At 32.0% G+C, this 16,858-nt stretch overlaps 1 protein-coding gene across 2 annotated transcripts; it reads right to left on the reverse strand.

Moving 5' to 3' along the window:
* Positions 1–3,775: 3,775 nt before the first annotated feature.
* Positions 3,776–16,728, reverse strand: LOC126888445 (uncharacterized protein CG1161). 2 transcript variants are annotated; one of them, XM_050656714.1, is made up of 5 exons: positions 16,503–16,728; positions 16,319–16,449; positions 15,392–15,632; positions 10,882–10,945; positions 3,776–6,051 (listed from the first exon to the last, which is right to left on the reverse strand). In XM_050656714.1, the coding sequence occupies exons 1-5, from the start codon at positions 16,554–16,556 to the stop codon at positions 6,047–6,049; spliced, it is 495 nt and encodes a 164-aa protein (XP_050512671.1). In that variant the 5' UTR covers positions 16,557–16,728; the 3' UTR covers positions 3,776–6,046. The 2 variants fall into 2 exon arrangements, with proteins under 2 accessions (XP_050512671.1, XP_050512670.1); XM_050656713.1 differs by lacking the exon at positions 10,882–10,945 and having other exon boundaries at positions 16,503–16,694.
* Positions 16,729–16,858: the final 130 nt, after the last annotated feature.

The following is a 16,858-nucleotide window of genomic DNA, read 5'->3' on the forward strand; positions in this document are numbered from 1 at the left end:
AAATGCTTTGCAGATTCAGACAACACTGAATGTAATCTAGACTACGGATTTGACGAAATTGACGAGCAGGATTTCAAGCTGGAAAGACTTCGACTGCGGACTTTCGTTGCTGCTACAGACAACGAACATAAATTGATTAATGCAGACTCACTTGAATTATTTAAATTCATTGTTAAATCCAAGCTGGAAGATACTCTGCCCAATATGTTAATAACGTTCCGAATATTTTTCGCAGTTGCTATAAGCAATGCGAGCTGTGAGAGAAGTTTTTCAAAATTGAAATTGATTAAAAATTATTTAAGATCGACAATGAGTACTCTAATACTAACTAATTTGTCTATTTTGTCTATTGAAAAAGAGGTGTGTGATGTGATAGACATTGACAGTGCAAAGACTTTGCTCTTAAACAAAGTAGACGTATACATTTTTAATTGAAGACGAAAGTTTTGTTTTTAATTCTAACAAATACTCATATTATTTTTCAATACAAATATAACATAGTATCGTTCTAGTTCTAATTAAAAATTGAATTTATTTAATCTTGTCGATCGTCGCGTACCTAATCTTAAGTGATTGGTATGTACCTAAGTTATATCAATGTAAGTATCTAATTGGTTAAAGTAAAATAATTTTTTTATTAATAAACGTGATTGTAAAACTTAGATAAACTTTTTTATTTAAAATCTAACCCGTATAATGCAAAATAATGATGACTGTTCTCGCCGAAAAGTTCTCTATAATTATTAATGTATGTAATGTATAGTATAGGTACATTAAATTTAAAATACCTAAATAAGAGGACGGCAAAATTGTCCCCCGCCCCGGGCAGCCGACACTCACGGTACGCCACTGGATTTTGGGCTTCCATTTCTTATTGTTACACCCCAATCCTAGATCAATCGGCTTCAACATCAACCTTCCATCTTTTCTCGGACGGCCTACTGATCTTTTACCATTTGGCCTCTCATTACTACTATTATATCCACAGTATAATGTGGTCAATAAAGAACAAAATATATGTAAACAAAATATATCTCTCAGTTTATGAGATTAATTTTTTCTGTAGAACCATTCTGTTGAAATATGAACATACTTCTGTTTTCCCCTGTACTGTATACTTAAAATCTACCAAATGTATAAAATATCTCGGTTACACACAACCAACGGAAACTATTATAATAAAACATAATTAGTTAAAACTTCTTATTGATTCATAAAAATATAAAATCCATTTTAAGTACAATATATTTAAGACAAAACCAGAACAATAATTTCCTTTTGGTAGTAAAAAATGAGTTAACATCTACACATGTCCCATTCAGTAAATTGAAATTAGGTCACACTCGCCTTTTCCGTAAATCGACATAAAGAGAATTTAATATAATGATGTTTTCTCACTTGTATTTATTTCAAAAAAAGCTTTATTTCTGAATTTTACACTGAACTTATACAATAACTATAATTAAATGATTCAAACAAAAAGTTGACTGTTACAAGTTGAACTCAAGCGTAAGAATGAATTAGACTTTTTCTAGTTCCCTATTTTATAACATTCTAACTAATAAATTAAAAACTAATGGGTTCATTGCGTCTTTGCTGTGTCTTCCGTCCAGGTGGTCCAGGCGGGAGTCGTATCGCGTTGGTATCCATAAAGGGTGATATTGTTACATTTCTATATACTCTCATCTCAATCGCTAAGCAGAAAACATACATTTCACATTTTTTCACTCTTACGCATTTCTAAATTAGAAAGACAGTCTCTATTTTCTTCTTCTTCAAATGCCATCTTCGTTCCGAAGGTTGGCGATCATCAGGGCTATACGTATTTTCGAAACTGCTGACCGAAACAATTCGTTGTTGCTACAGCTATACCATTCCCGTAGATTCCTTAGCCAGGAGTTTCGTCTTCTTCCTATGGACCTTTTTCCTGCTATCTTCCCCTGCATAATTATTCGAAGCAGTTCATATCTTTCGCCTTTTGTAATGTGTCCCAAATACTGCAGTTTTCGTTTCTTGATCGTAAATATGACTTCCTTTTCTTTATTCATTCTTCTCAAGACCTCGACGTTTGTGACTCTCTCCGTTCATGATATTCAAATGTCTCCAATTTTTTGATATTTTTTTTTTCAGCGTCCATGACTCCATTCCGTAGAACAGCATAGAAAGTACGTAACATCTCATCAGGCGAAGTTTCATTTCAAGGCTCAAATCTCTTCCACAGAACACTCTCTTCATTTTAGTGAATATGGATCTGGCTTTTTCTATTCTTATTTTGATTTCTGCTGAGCTATCGTTGTCTTCATTTACAAAAGTGCCTAAATATTTGTATTTGCTAACTCGATCGATAATTTCATTGTGTAAATATAGATTTTGGACATTTCGTGTTGATTTCGATATTATCATAAATTTAGTTTTCTTTATGTTCAAAGATAGTCCATATTCTTCGCTGCAGTCTGCTATCTTATTCACCAATGTCTGTAGCTCTTCAAGTGTTTCTGCGATCAGAACGGAGTCGTCGGCAAATCTTAGATTGTTTAATCTAACACCATTTATTTTAATACCTATGGATTGCTCAGAGAGTGTTCGATTCATTACGTCTTCGGAATAGAGATTAGACAGGGTTGGTGACAGTATACACCCTTGTCTCACACCTCGCTTTATTTCAATTTCTTCAGTGGTATTATTCTCTACTCTCACTACTGCTTTCTGATTGTAGTACATATTTGCTATTAGTCGGATGTCTCGTTTATCTAAATTTTTTCTGCCAGGAGTCTGATTAGATGATCATGCCGCACTTTATCAAAGGCCTTGTTATAATCTATGAAACACATGAATACATCTTTATTTATGTCAAGACATCTTTGAGACATAACGTTCAGTGCAAACAACGCCTCTCTTGTTCCGAGTCCATTTCGGAATCCAAACTGGGTATCATTGATGTCCATTTCCAGTTTTCTGTGTACTCTAGTGTGTATAATTTTCAGGAATATTTTCAGTACATGGCTCATCAAACTGATTGTACGGTAATCACTACATTGTTTGGCATTCATCTTTTTTGGTATAATAACAAAGGTGGAAAAAAGCCATTCTTGTGGTATTTTTCCTGATGTATAAATGCTATTAAAAAGTTCAACTAAAATATGGATCGAGTCTTCTTCTATCAGTTTAAGGATTTCCGTTGGTATTTCATCTTGACCTGGGGCTTTACCGTTTTTCATTCTGTTTAGTGCGTACATTACTTCTTTTTCTGTTATTTCTGGACCTTCGTCTCCTTGTATGTTACTTAGTTCAGATTGTTGTCTATCATCTGCAAAGAGTTCTTTAACATAGTTTTTCCATGTCTTCAACTGTTCTTCTAGTTCTGTTATGTTTCCGTTGACATTATACAGGGTATTTGGCTGCTTACATTTTTGTGTACCTGCAAGTTCTTTCACTTTTTTATGTACATTAAAAATATCATGTTTTTGCCTGCAATTGCTCCATTTCTTCACATTTTCTTTTATAAAAATCTTCCTTTGCTATTTTGATTTTCTAATGCGATTTAATTAAGTTGAATAAGTTGTACAGTAAATTAGTGTAATATGATGTAATATTAAACATTCTCAATTTATAAATGAAAAATAAAATTTAGTTTGCATCTGGTGCTTTAATTTGGTATTGGTAGCAGTTTCCCAGTAGCAGAATAATCGACTCATTCTTATGTGTGGAGATTAATACAAGATCAGCACACATTCTCTACGAAAATATTTTAAGGAAGGGAAAAAAACAATGAACAATTGGTATCAGAGTATTTATTATCTTATTAATTACATATAAATATACAGATAGGAATTCATTTATATACAGACTCCTTAAAGAGGAAATTTAACAAAAACTTGGTATATAGTACACAACAAAATCATATCTATTCTTTAGTAGCTCATTTTAACTCCAAGTTAACTCATTTTGCTCTATGTATGAAGAAAAATTTAGCACAAGATGCAACATTTTAATAAGAAAAAGGCACATACAACATTTATATAAATATAAGAGGATAAAAAAATGGAAAGTTAATATTTTAAAGAAAAAAGTAAAAGTCTTCATACCGTTTCAGTCGATGTTTATGTTTTTGACCAATGCCAAACCTAGTTGGCTCAGATTACAAACTTTGAAATAAATTAAAGGAGTTATTGAATTTACAGTGCTTTCTTAAGATAAGGTCATTATATGAGTGTGTAAATGTAAAGGGTGACTAAAAACACAACTACGGTTGAATTTTTCGAAAGGTTTCAAACACGTGGTAAATTTCTAGCTGTACCAATATCCTCCTGAGGCGTCATATACACTTTTCATCAGCAAAAAATTCAAAGTATGATTTCCGAGAGATATTTCAGATAATTTAATACTCATAAGAGCCATATGCAGACGATACAGTTATTTTAAGTGATGATATGAATGGATTACAACACCTTTTAAATGCCATTGACAGAGTGGGAAGAGAGTTTGGCCTAAATATAAACTGTTCAAAAACAAAGTACATGGTATTTAGCCGTTTGGCCCATCAAGATTCACGGTTATATGTTGATGGTCGTATGATTCAAAGAGTACCCAGTTTTAAATATCTTGGTTGCCATATTACTGAACAACTAGATCCAGATAAAGAGATAAAATGTAGAATCGAGATAGCCCGCACGACATTTTTAAAAATGAGGTCATTCTTCTGTAATGATACCTTGCAACTTCAACTTCGAAAGCGCATGATTAAATGCTACATTTGGTCAGTCCTCTTGTATGGTGTCGAAGCATGGACATTAAAAATATCCACCATTAACCGTTTGGAGGCCTTTGAAATGTGGCTGCACAGACGTATTCTGAAAATACCATGGACGGCTATGCTGACAAATGTGGCAGTCCTTAAGAGAGCAAATGCTACCCGCGAGCTGCTTGATAACATCAAATATAGAAAGATGGCCTATTTTGGACACGTAGTAAGGGGAGACCGGTATAATATTCTTCAACTTATTATGATGGGTAAAATCGAAGGACGCAGAGGAATTGGTAGAAAGCAGGCCTCTTGGTTGAAGAATATCCGGGAGTGGACAGGAATAAAGAAAGCAGAACACCTATTTAGAATAGCTCGAGACAGAGACAGTTTCGCCATGTTAATCGCCAACGTCAAGGGGACTTGATAGGGCACGTTAAGAAGAAGAAGGGCCACCAATAAGTTGTTCCATATCGTGAACACTAAAGATGTTAAAAAAATCGAAAACAGATAGATCACTGGAACTCATCCACCTTACTCCACAGACCTGGCACTCTCGGATTACTGTCATTTCACTATATGGAAGCACTCATTGAGCAAGCAGCTCTTTTATAAAGATAAGAAGGTCCTTGTTGACTCGTTTAGATATGTATAAAATACTATACTTATAATATCTCTCACTTAACTTGGAGTTAGGCTTTACAATTTTTTTATATCTTACTATTAGATACGTATTCGGATTATTTTAGAACAAAGCGACTCAATAAATTTCAGTCTATAATTTACAATTTTTCGATATATACAAAAACATTGCATTAATTTTTAACTAAAACTAAAAAATTTGTATTTGAAATTGATAATTATTATTATAAACTTCCACTGTTTTACTCGGAAAAGGGTTGTTGCTGTAGAAACTCTGTCGTTTGTTGAAAGGACTTATGGGCAGTAACTTTCAGCTATAGTTTACCATCACAATAAAATCTGAATGTGATTAACTAATTAACATTGCTGATATAACATTTTCAGATTTTTCAAACATTAATTTGCATTACACCATTTTTCATATCGCTTGTGTCACTTGACTCACTCTTTGATAGGTTAAACTTTTCGCTTTTAGCTCAAAAAATTGCAATGTTTTTGATATATTAGATACAGAAAAAAGTTTAATTCAACATGGTATGTCGGTCATAAATATTTTTTCTTTGCTCTTTGACTTGTCGTTTCCATTTGTCTTGTTGATGTCCAACTCTGTTCAAGACGTTTCCTCTTACGCTCATGTTGTGGGACATTGGACCAGCAGATACGTCATCCTAAAAAGAACATCAGTAAATAATTATGTCCAGCAAACAAATAATAAAGCCGGCCATTCATGGTACTGCGGTGTCGTTCGACAAGATCGTCGATGATATCAATTCTGCAGTACTGCAGCAGACAGGCCAGTTTCTTCGTGGCCAAATTGTACGATTTTGTTGTATGCGCGGTCACACACGATCAAAATTTTTCCCAATTAGTCAAATTCGACAAAATTGAATGACGCCGCAGTGACGTGAGTGGCCGGCTTTACAGTCGCTGCTCAATTTATTAGACTCACCCTAGAAATATCAGTTTTTTTCTTTGAAACACCTTAAAAGTATGTTCAAAGACATACGGCACTGCTGAATGGGTTAAGCAACAATTATTTAACAATCGTGCTACATAATTAAGTTAAAGATTGTAAGACTTTTTGATTGAATTGTGAAAACTTGACAGATGGCAATAGAATGGGCTAAAAGGGTGCAATGAATTGACTTTTTCAACTTTAGTTTTTTAGTTAAATTAGTGGTTGATGTTCAAATTTTCGTTAAATTTGCAGTAGTAAGTGTTAATATTCGTCTTTATTAATGTTAGTTTTTAATTTGTTAAATTTAAGATATTAATAAATATATGTTAATTTCTACACGACGAATGTCTTCGATTGGAATTTTTTCAGGGTGATTATAAAGATCTTTTTGTTGAGCAAATCTCTTCTGTTCTCTTCTGGTATTGCTCTATTAGAAAATACCACATGTATCAAAGAGAAACAGCAAAAAAATATGGTATTCTTGTTCTCATGATCATTTTTCAGTGCGTCATTAATTATGACGTCATATACTGTATTGGCTGTGTCGAGACTTATTTCATGTAATTATTGACGAATCTGACAGATGCCACAATCGTACTTAGCCATAGGTGAAAAGCTTGTGGAATTAGTAATTTAGTAGATTTGATTTTTACACAATATGTTAACATGAAGGTATTTTTTATAAAGGGGAATAGAATTAAAAAGTAAACAATATTGTTAATTAAATTTATAAATATGGAAACATTAAAAAATGACACAAAACTATCCATAAACTGTGTTTTTATCTTCTTCTCTAGGTGCTGTCTCCGCTTCAAAAGTTAGCAATCATCAGAGAGATCTTTATTTCTGAAACAGCGGCTCTAAATAATTCATTGTTATTACATCCAAACCAGTTCCTAAGGTTCTTCAGCCATGAGTTACGTCTCCTCACTATGGATCTTTTTCTTGCATAATGACCTGGAGTATTAGATATACATCTCTCATCACATGTCCCATATATCTCAGTTTTCTTCTTATTTGTTAGTTCTCGTTCCTTATGCGTAAGTCTCATTACCTCCACGTTGGCTATTCTATCTACTCATGAGATATTTAGCACTCTTCGGTACATCTCGAATGTCTCTAGTCTCCTCACGTCAATGACTAACTTTTAACGAACTAAATTCTAAACCAAAACACAAAATAATGCACAAAGACGTTGTGAAACACAAGTGAAGTCGAATTCGAAATTTCAAAACGACAGGTACACAAAATACTGACCTGAATAATAACCGTCACTTGACTCTTTGACACTTCTAAAAAATGGCCAAAATGGACGAAGTTTTCGTCAAATGTTCGTAATACGTGTATTTGATTGGCTAGAAAAAACGCGCATTCTAAATATCAACGAATCAAAAGTAGGTTAGGAATAGACATCTTATGTATATAACCATTGTAATGCTGCATTATTTTTGTGTTTAATCACGGAGCTACCGCTTTTTCCGTCTCATCTAACTTAATGCATTAGAGAGAAATCGAAAAACTGTGACGCACTGAAAAATGATCATGAGAACAAAGGTTGAGTCAAAACTTAAAGAGAAACATCCTGTTACATCGGTTTGGAGGGGTCGGTAAGGCAGAAATATTTCAGTCACCCCCAGAGAGCGAATTTTAAAGAATTTGGCTGTTAAATACAGAAGAATCACCCATAGCGACATATACGGAATAAATTGGAAGACTCAGAGTGTTCAGTATCGGAGTCTACTGTACGCCAAAATTTGTACAATATGGGATTCAAATCTCATAGGCCAGTTAAGGAACCACGTAAACAACCAACTATCACCACAATGTTCAACAAACGCTTAGCTTGGACCAATTTGCATAAAGACTCTATTGCCATAATAATATTTGTGCAAATTGGCCGAAACTATGTGGTGATGGTTTTGGTTCCTAAACAGGCCTATGACATTTGAATCCCATACTGTACAATTTTCGGCGTAGAGTGGACTCCGATAGTGAACACTCTGATTCTTCCAATTTATTGGTTATATCGCTATGGGTGACTCTTCTGTGTTTTATAGCCAAATTCTTTAAAATTCGTTGCCCTCTGGGGATGACTGAAATATTTCGGCCATACCTACCCCTCCACCGATGTAACAGGATGTTTCTCTTTAATTTTGTAGCTCAACCTTCGAACTGACGATTAAGATATACCATATTTTTTGCTATTTCTCTTTGATACATGTGGTATTTTCTAATAGAACAGCAACAGAAGAGATTTGCTTAACAGACAGATTTTTACAATCACTCAAATGAAAAAATTTCAATCCAAGATATTCGTCTTTTAAAAATTAACATATTTGTATTAATAATTAAAATAAATTAAACAAATTAAAAATAAAGATTAATATAGAACAATATTAGCACACACCACTGCAAATTTTACGAAACAACACTAATAACTAATTTAATTAAAAAACTAAAGTTGGAAGAAGTCGAGTCCTTGCGCATTTTTAGCACATTCTATTACCATCTGTCAAGTTTTCACAATTCAAAAACAAATTTTACAATTTTTAACTTAATTATGTAGCACGATTATTAAGTAATTATTATTACACCATTTAGCAGTTCCGCATCACTTTGAAGATACTTTTTAAGGTGCTTGAAATTAAAAAACACTGATTTTTTTTAGGGCGAGTCTAATAAATTGAGCAGGGACTGTATATAGATGAGTATAATTTTGAAGATTGCATTGTTTTGGCATGTGAGATTACCTATGATAACATTTAAAGAAGCAGAACTTATTGTAAGGAATCCGTCTTACTACAAAACAGTTACAAACAGTAAGTTTGATTTATTTAATAATGATAAAAATTTCCCAGCTATTTAACAACCAGCATCTCAAAGTAAGATACCTTCACATATACTACACAAGCCACAAAGATAGGCAGCAAATAGGAAATGTAAATATTCATCACCACCAAGCTCTCAATGTACATTAGTACAATCGGGGTCATCTAGTAAAAAAGAACAGACAAATAGTAAAATAAAAAATTTAGTAATTCCAAATCCTTATAAGAAAGAGTTTATGCTATTTAAAGAAAAAATAATTGGTCAAGTATTCAAATTTATTAGTTCTGACTTGTAATACAGCCTACGGAAGTACATTTCAAACTAAAATCAGAGATAGAGTCACATTTTAAGGGACGGTTGTTTAAACACTAATCAAGAAGTTGATTATAATCAATCAGTTTATTGTAATCAATTTTCTTGATGGGAATCAAATCGAGACATCAAAAATACATGTAAAACACTAATCATTCATTGATTGTAGGTAAAGCAGTAATTAAAATATAGCCGCAGCTCTTAATTATTAAAAATTGCTTATTATTATTGATTTGTAAATAAAAACAAGAAATTAACATCAGAAAGAGTTTGATTATGGTTTATTTTAGATTAAAACCAAAGTAATATAATAAATCAGTCAACATAACCTCAAAATGTGACATCTGTCAGAGGTAGCCTTAATCAAATATAATTGTAATTAAATATTTAATAATGATCAATGGATTTCATTTTTGATTAGCCTTCGAACAACCGGCGCTTAGAGAATCAGAACAGTATAGATATATACGTAGTAGAGAGCAGAGATAAAGAAAATGGATCCAAATGGGAAGACAGGAACAACATTTTAGTAAAAATAATTTTAAAATGTTGCAATTGAACTGTCGATCTTTGAAAGCAAATTATCCTAGTTTTTTAAATATTATGTATTTCAAAATCATCTTATGATATTACTTAGTGTTATCTGAAATATGGCTAAACCAAAATTAGAATTCTAATGCAGAGATGGTAGTTATGGAAGAGTCAGCATACTCATCTCTAAAGCCAACAATTACAAAAAAAATCCAATGCACTATTACTCTAATACCACTGTAGAAATTTGTGCTGTATAAATTAACACTCTTAAATGTATAACAGTTTTGGTGTATACACATACACCTCCTATTAAATGTTCTCGTAGGGATTGGGAAAATATCATTAACACTTTGACTGCCACATACTCCGATCGAAGCATGACAGTCTCCTTAGGTGACACTGCCTACTCCGATAGGAATATCGATCACATAATCGGATTAAGACTCACGGAGTAGTTGGAGTTACTGAAGGAGGTCGACACACAACTTGTTACTGTTCCAAATGTATACAATATTTTGTGGAAATTTTAATTCCCATCGTCTGTCATTGGTTAGAAATTAATTTCACACACTCACCATGGGTGTGACTAGAGCCTATTTTGGGTTTGGATTTGTACTAATATAAAAGAAATGAAAATGGATCTAATTATGAAATATCCAGCTAAAATGCGGTTTTTTCTTCTAATTTAATAGATCTACCCTTTTTGAAGTAAAAATTGCCACAAAAGCACATTTAATGCTCCCACTAAATAAAAAATTAACTTTTTTACATCCCTTATGCCATTATGTGTCTTAAGTTACCTATTTATTGATTACGAAAGCTATTGCAGTACATTATTAAGACATGATTCACCAAAATATCTTACTTTGTAAAAGTGGTGCAGATGGGGAATCTGAGCAATTATTTTCATTTTCTAAAAATGGGAATTCCTGTAAAACAATAAACAAAAAATAAATAAAACACCTACGTAGCATTACAGATGCCATAAAATAAAAAAAAAAAACAAAAAATAGATAAATTAACCTTAAAAAACTGTAAGTGAATCTGTTTTATAAAATTTTTAGAAACATACTGATGTTTGAAGAACTCCCAAGTTCTTAGGATAGGTACATAAATCAAAGTATTACTAAAATATTGTTATAAAATACATATGAAAAGTCACAAAAATACAGGGTGGTTCATCTTATTCGCCTCGGTCTCTGTACGGAAAACCACTTGATACTTAAAAAAAAAATTTCACAGAAATATACAGGGCCTTTAATACTACAATCTAAAAATAATGTGAATTATACAGGGTGTTCCAAAAAAGAGTGGTATATCAAAGTTATATTTTTTCTTATGGAATGCACTATATCTCATGACATTACTGAATTGACCTTAAAAAATAAGCTATACTTTCATAAGGGTTCCATATACCTAAATACAGGGTGTTTTGATTTATTTCGATTTTTATGAAAATGTAAGGTTTTAGAAAAAAATAAATATCTACGAATCTAAAAATCAGTAACAAATTCTTTCTTGGATCTTAATAAAATACTATTTAGCATACTTAAACAGATGCTTACTGCAACAAAATTTCTTACAGTGTGGTCAAAATATGAGATTGTTCTATTAACAAATTCAAGCTGTAATAACTTACTTATTTTAAATGGAACACCCTGTATCTTACTAGTCTAACGCGTAGAAAATTTATTTAGCTTTCAATTTGTGTTAGGGTTTCCTATACCTATCTTTTTACGGGGTGGTCAAAATATTAGATTGTTCTATTAACAAATTCAAGCTGTAATAACTTACTTATTTTAAATAGAACACCCTGTATCTTACTAGTCTATCGCGCAGAAAATTTACTTAGCTTTCAATTCTTATTAGGGTTTCCTATACCTGTCTCCCTTCATTTTTCAAATATTTAGAGATTTCCTAATTTGTAAGCTTTAAAAATTAGAATTAAGTACCTATATGTACAACACATCACCAACACCGGCAATATACTTAACTATCTTAGTCAAGATGCTTTCGTTAATAAAATTCACATTTTTATCATTTAATCACACAGAGTGTTGTTATTTTAAATGACATACTCGATATTCTATTCTTTATAGTGGAAGATATTTAAAATCTCTTCAATTCCATGTAAACATTCTCAATACACATGTTATTCTGTAAATACCCATTTTTACATATTTTTGTACAATAGGCTCGTTTTCGTCATAGTAACCATTGCATTTAATTGTTTGTAATTGCGATTCAAAGATTCAAACAAAAAGTGGTGTTCTTACATTTATTTAATAACCGTCGGTTTAAGATATGGAAAATACTTATACGAAATGAAATATAATAATTTAAATATCTTCCAGAATACGGCATCTAATATAGGGTATGCAGTTTAATATAAATATAAACATATTATTCAATGTCACATGTAGGCCAAAATCAACTAAAATAATACAACACTCTGTGTGATTACATGATAACAATGAAAATTTTATTAATGACAGTATATTGTCTAAGTATATTGACGGTGTTGGTGATGTGTTGTACATAACCACGACATAGGTACTTAATTCTAATTTTTAAAGCTTACAAATTAGGAAATCTTTAAATATTTAAAAAATGAAGGAAGATAGGTATAGGAAACCCTAATAAGAATTGAAAGCTAAAAACATTTTCTACGCGATAGACTAGTAAGATACAGGGTGTACCATTTAAAATAAGTAAGTTATTACAGCTTGAATTTGTTACTAGAACAATCTAATATTTTGACCACCCTGTAAAAAGGTAGGTATAGGAAAACCTAATACAAATTGAAAGCTAAGTAAATTTTCTACGCGATAAACTAGTAAGATACAGCGTGTTCCATTTAAAATAAGTACATAAGTTATTACAGCTTGAATTTGTTAATAGAACAATCTCATATTTTGACCACCCTGTAAGAAACTTTGTTGCAATAATCATCTGTTTAAGTATGCTAAATAGTATTTTATTAAGATCGAAGAAAGAATTTGTTACTGATTCTTAGATTCGTAGATATTTATTTTTTTCTAAAACCTTACATATTTATAAAAATCGGAATAAATCAAAACACCCTGTATTTAGGTATCGGGAACCTTTATGGAAGTATAGTTTATTTTTTAAGGTAAATTCAATAATGTCATCAGATATAGGGCTTTCCATAAGAAAAAATATAACTTTGATATACCACTCTTTTTTGGAGCACCCTGTATAATTCAGATAGATAGATATTTATTCATTTAAATAGGTTACCCTAATATACAATAAATGTAGAGAATAGATATTACAAATCATTTACAAAAATCAAATATAACTAAGCAACATCAAATGAAATTAAACAAACTTTAAATAAATTTACAACATATAATACCATACAATACCCACCCATAAAATTAACATAATAAAGTATTACATCACTTGTTTCTAATATACAGCTTAAGTTTGGTTTTAAAAGATTTTAGTGACATTGTATTTTTTAATTCACCTGGTAGAGCGTTAAACTCATTAAATGACATTGTATTTTTTAATTCACCTGGTAGAGCGTTAAACTCATTCACATTATTTTTGGATTGTAGTATTAATGGTCGTGTATATTTCTGTGAAGAAATTTTTTAAAAATATTAAGTGGTTTTCCGTACAGACACCGAGGCTAATAAGATGAACCACCCTGTATACGCAAAAACGCTATATTTTTGTTGCAACGAATGTGGTAATGTTATATGAAAGCAACACAATGATAGTAGAGATGGTACAGAATAGCATTTTTCGGTAATAGGTTGGAACTGAACCTATTCCAAACAAATATCTATTCCAGAAACCTAATGTGAGTTTCTGATTCTGACGTGAAAAGACAATATATCGATTGCTCTAGCTCGTTCCTAATAGTTGTGCCACTATTGTCTTGCGCTGCATCAAATTCAAACGATCAAACTAATGGGCACCTATAATTTTGTATTTTTAATCTAGCTAGAGGATGTATGTAATTTGATTTTTAAATATATTTATATTTTTTACCATGTTTTTCCTACAATTCGTAAATCTATATTATAACACCTATTAAAACAATTTTTTCTTACATGTAATTATGGGTTTTTAAATTACCTACCTAAAGTCGAGGTTTATTCAAAATTCGTTTATGCAAATGGAAAATGAAGACACTAAGTTACTACAGAAGATAGGATCGACTAGGTATAGTCAAATAAATAAATAATAGTGCGGAAGAGTCAAAATTTTAACAGTTTTAAATGACAACTATCTGTTACAGCCGTATCGACCTGAAATCCTTTTAAACCCATCACAGATGTTGGAATCGTAACAGACGCCGCCGATGCGTCTCTCTATGGTACCTATTCCGAGAGATCAAATCTCTCTGAAAAGGAAAGTGTACCTACTCAACTACGGCCAGCGCTGGAATCGAGACCGATGCCATCAAAGTTTTGTCACTTGTAATACGTGGAATAGTCGAACCGAACATATTCCGAAGTACCCGCTCCAGTTCCATCATCTTGCTATAACCGAAACGAACGTTACCGATGCATTCCCTACAACTAACCCTACGGTGGCTCGTTCGACGGTTGTGCTGTAGTGACTTATTCCGGGCGAGAATCCAGTTCGAGTTTATTGTAAATTGCAGATTGCGGTCGATGCGGCGCCCTTTGAATCGAAACCGATGCTGTAAACTTTTTGTCACTGGTGCGTAGAATAGGCGATCAGAACCTATTCTGAGGTACCTGCTCCAGTTCCATCACGCCATCTCTAAATGATAGCAAACAACACACAAAATATTTTCATGAAATTTTGATTAGGTCAATGTATTTTAAATCACTCAAATTCTATGCTAGTTAAATATTCGTCTCAATAAAATCAATCTATCTGTACAGCCTATTATAAAATCTATTTGCAGCAAGAAAACTAAAAACATTTAGCTCTAATTTGGATTAGGTAAATCATCACTAATTTAGTTTCTACTTTCTTTTTGAATCGAAATTTGCTCTCCTATTTACACATTACAACAAAAATATTCCATAAGTGAAATATTGTTAAGCAATTAAAACATTCCTTGCCACCTACTTATTAGTTACGCACTATTGGTGCCACATATATATTCAGTAACATTAGTAAGGACTCAAAAAAACTTCAGATAAAAAACCAGAGTCAAAAATGTATGAATTAAACTTTTCCTTAGGTGCCTGCAAAACAAGAAGTAATTGTGCGTAAAGCTGATTGGCAAAAGAACCTATTTATTTCCACAATTTGTGAACTCCAGAAGGCTACAGCAGCACCTCAATGAAGTAAAGCAAAACTCCTTTTGGTGATAGGTGGCAGCGAATGTGTTAACAAAATAAAACAATATTTATCTAGCTTACCTCTTCATTTGTATGCTCTTGGTAGTTTCCTTTAATCCTCTTGTTCAGCAGCGGGTCCAGTATGATCAAGAATGCCATGTATATGACCAAAATCGAAATAACCCAAATTACTATAATCACCACTACTTTAATTATAGTAGTGTTTCTATTTTCATATTTGCATTCACATCTTGGACAAAATTCTTGTTCTTTTCCTATAATATCTTGACTAATCCTAGGTAGTATAACTTCATCACAATTGCTACAAAATAAACAGTTCAATATTTATTTATTTATTTATTTAGGGGCAAGCCCAATTCAGAAAAGATTATTACAAAAAAAATATTACAAAGACAAAAGCAAAAACATAAACAGTGTTAACACAAAGAACAAATACCACAATATGTATTGGATAAAAAAGCTATTAAGTTAAAAGAAAAAAAAGAACATTACGATATAAAAAACAAACAAAGTTTAACCTTAAAAATTGCTGATAGAAAAAATTATATCAGTAACATCTAGTTATATTTGTATGCCCAACAAATGGTTTTTAAATCTATCCAAGAAATTGCCGAATATATTTAAGTCATTTAGAGAATTCGCAAGTCAAAGGGTTCCTGGTAAAAAATTGTTGTAAGTATAGTTATATCTATGGAAGCTTATGTGAAAAGTTCGAGTTTGTCTTGTTGACTGAGTAGGAACAAAAAGACTAATTTTTGACAAAAGATCGGATGGTATTAAAATGAACTTAACAAAATTCATGGTCATCATTACAAAACATCCAAAAGACAACAAGACAATAATACATATTAATATTATCCAGATAGAAAGGGTAGATAAATACAAATATCATAAAACGTTGGTTAGTCAAAATGCAGAACAAACGCAAGGGATTAAAATAAATGCTGTCATAGAGACATATGTACACATTTTGTAAGCAATCCTTACCATTTATTTGGTGGTACATTGGTAATGTATAAAATCCTAGATGTGTGGTTCTTAGATTCCGTCTTATTCGTTACTACTGAGGATATACTGGGGCATATACACTTACATCTCTTGTCTTCATAGGATTGTGCCTGGAAAAATAAATTTAATTAACCAATTATGGGGACGTAGCTATAAAACTAACCGTAGATAATGTAAGTGTAGTTGCTATACAGAACACTAGCAAGTAATATTTCATTTTTACACTTGTGTTTAAATCTTAACAGTACATAATATAAATTTAATTAATTCTCTAAATTCCTATGTCAAATATTTGTTATTTAAATCATAGAGTTATATATTAGCATAGAGAGAGTGTCATTCAGAGCGAAGTGACGACACCATCTTTTTTATTTGGATTAGTGCTGTTCACTCTTACGCATAGTAAAGCTGCTACAGTTGTCCTCCTCTTCCGTGCCTATATTCACACTGAATGTCATTATAGATTTCCGATACAATGTGTTAGAAAGAGATGCAGCAAACCAGTCCATGAGATCTTGT

Source organism: Diabrotica virgifera, chromosome 7 (genome assembly GCF_917563875.1).
Source record: "Diabrotica virgifera virgifera chromosome 7, PGI_DIABVI_V3a".
Taxonomy (NCBI): Eukaryota; Metazoa; Arthropoda; class Insecta; order Coleoptera; family Chrysomelidae; genus Diabrotica; species Diabrotica virgifera.